This window comes from Apaloderma vittatum, unplaced genomic scaffold (assembly GCF_000703405.1).
Source record: "Apaloderma vittatum isolate BGI_N311 unplaced genomic scaffold, ASM70340v1 scaffold22519, whole genome shotgun sequence".
Classification (NCBI taxonomy): domain Eukaryota; kingdom Metazoa; phylum Chordata; class Aves; order Trogoniformes; family Trogonidae; genus Apaloderma; species Apaloderma vittatum.
The window spans coordinates 24,170-26,504 of record NW_009734913.1 but is presented as its reverse complement, the minus strand read 5'-3'; the positions used below and the strand labels follow the sequence as shown (position 1 = coordinate 26,504).

Here is a 2,335-nt window from a genome sequence, read left to right as displayed (position 1 = left end):
TGTCTGGGTGCAGCCGGCACCGTGGCAGAGCATGATTTGCAAAAAGATGCTCAGAGCATGCTCCCCAAAAAGATGCTCAAAGGCCAAGGATCCATCTGGTCCAGCAGCTTCTCAAGTCCTGTGGGGCTTCCCTTTTGGTTTGGGCAGAGAGGGACAAAGCTGTCTGTCCCCTGGTACCTACCCCTGACCATGCAGTGCTTCTCCCAGCCGTGGTACCCCGTGTGTGGCTGAGCAACAGCGGTGGGTGAGTTTCTCCTCCTCGGTACCATTGGAGGAGTTAAGCAGGAGCCCGGACCTGGAGGTGCAGGGAGACGGTGACTCACCCGAGGGTCACGCAGCGGAGGGAGGGCTGGGTGCTGCGACTGGAAATAGAAGCCAGTTGTCCCAGCCCTCTCAGCCCAACCTCTGCCAAAAATGAAAAAAGAAGAGGGAGAGGGGGAAAAAAAAAAAAAAAATGCCTCCAGGGATGTAAAAATCCTCGACTGAGAGCAGGGGAAGCCCTTGGACCAGCTTGAGGAGGAGGAGGGAGGAATAACTGTTCTTCCAGGCTCTGTGCTGTGCGTGTTATTCGGAGGCAAGTGGGTGTCTTGTTGTGCAAATGGATTTTCTCCTCTGACTGCAGTGTGTGGCCAGTCGACGGGTGGCGTGGAGGACGAGGGCGAGTCGCAGGCCGGCTGGATTGAGGGGGCGGCTATCTTGTTTTCGGTGATCATTGTGGTGCTGGTGACTGCTTTCAATGACTGGAGCAAGGAAAAGCAATTCCGGGGCCTCCAGAGCCGCATCGAGCAGGAGCAGAAGTTCACGGTCATCCGCAAGGGGCAGGTGATTCAGATCCCTGTGGCCGAGATCGTGGTGGGAGACATCGCGCAGATCAAGTACGGTGAGTGGCTGGGGTCTGTCCCTCCACCTTGGGAGCCCGACGGTTCCTCCCCTCTGCTTTGCCAGCCCTTTTGCCTCAAGGGGAAGCACCAACTCCTCCAGTTACTCCGTTTTGCAGCGTGCCATGGCCGGGAGCGATGGGGAATGCTCCTGTGCAGGTGATGGAGCTCTGCTCACCTTGCCGCTTGTCAGCCCGGAGCTGGGCTGGCAGAGCTAAGCCAGGCTTGGCACACAGCTTTGAGTTGCTTTAGCAACCTCAGAAATGATTCATTTTCACCACTGTGTCCTTGTTGGTAAATGTTTTCTGAGCAAGGAGATGTAGCCCTTGGGCTAAACTGGGTCCTGCTCCTTGTTTACCAGGGGTTATGCTCATCCCATGCAACTCCTGTTAGGAAGGAGATCAGTCCAGCACGGTGTTTGTTTTCACACAGGGCTTTTCGGCAGGTGTGTGATTCGATCGTGTGGCGGTTTGGATGTATTGGGAGGCTTTGGGAAAGATGTGGTGTTGATTCAGTAAAACCAGATGGAGGAAGCATTGTCTGATTGAGCAAAAGTCCTCACAACAAATGCTTTCGTTCATCAGTGGAGATTTTGGAGCTATTGGATATCATCTTAAAATACCCATCTGTCTTCTAATACCCATCTGTTGCTTCTCCTCCCTCTAGATTTGGTTTGGGACCGAGTTTTCAGTCCTTTTGCTGGCACACGAAGCCTCCTGCTGCGCTGACGCAGGGAGGGGTGAGCTGTGGCTGCCCGGATCGGGGCTGACCTCCCCGCTCTGCTCCTCTCCTAGGTGATCTCTTGCCAGCAGATGGAATCCTGATCCAGGGCAATGACCTGAAAATAGATGAGAGCTCGCTGACTGGCGAGTCAGACCAAGTCAAGAAATCGCTGGATAAAGACCCCATGCTGCTGTCGGGTGAGGCTCTGGGTGCAGGGCTGGGCTGGGTTTGTGCTGTGATGGAGAGATGGTTGCTCTTGGGTCCTGTATCCTGGTGTTGGGGAGGTGCTGGGAATCACGTGCCAGTGTTCTGTCTCGCTGTGACCTTCCTGCTGTTCCAGGTACCCACGTGATGGAGGGCTCTGGTAGGATGGTGGTGACGGCCGTGGGTATCAACTCCCAGACCGGAATCATCTTCACTCTCTTGGGTGCTGGAGAAGGAGACGAGGAAAAGAAAGTGAAGAAAGGTAAGGAGATATTCTGAACCTGCGTTATTTTTCCCTTTTGCCTTTCTCCCTTTCCTGGGAAGCATCCACCAGTGTGCAACAAGCTGCGCCCACACTCGTGGGACACGGTTGTGGGTTAGTGGCCATGACCCAGGCAGGTACGGTGAGCTCTCGAGGTGGTGGGGGGATCCCTCCCTGCTGCCCTTTTGCCCGCAGTGTGGGGATCGCCCTGCCTGAGAAAAAAAAAAACCGTGCACCCAGACCCCTGCTCACAAGCTTTCGGACACAG

General features: G+C 55.1%; 1 protein-coding gene across 1 annotated transcript in view; it reads left to right on the top strand.

Moving 5' to 3' along the window:
• Nucleotides 1-622: 622 nt before the first annotated feature.
• The window catches only part of LOC104279235 (plasma membrane calcium-transporting ATPase 1-like), a gene marked incomplete at both ends in the record, with an annotated part of 19,664 nt that continues 17,951 nt past the window's right edge, over nucleotides 623-2,335 (top strand). The window contains 3 exon segments of the mRNA XM_009876441.1: nucleotides 623-880; nucleotides 1,673-1,798; nucleotides 1,942-2,067. Coding sequence (XP_009874743.1) covers nucleotides 623-880; nucleotides 1,673-1,798; nucleotides 1,942-2,067 — 510 coding nt within the window.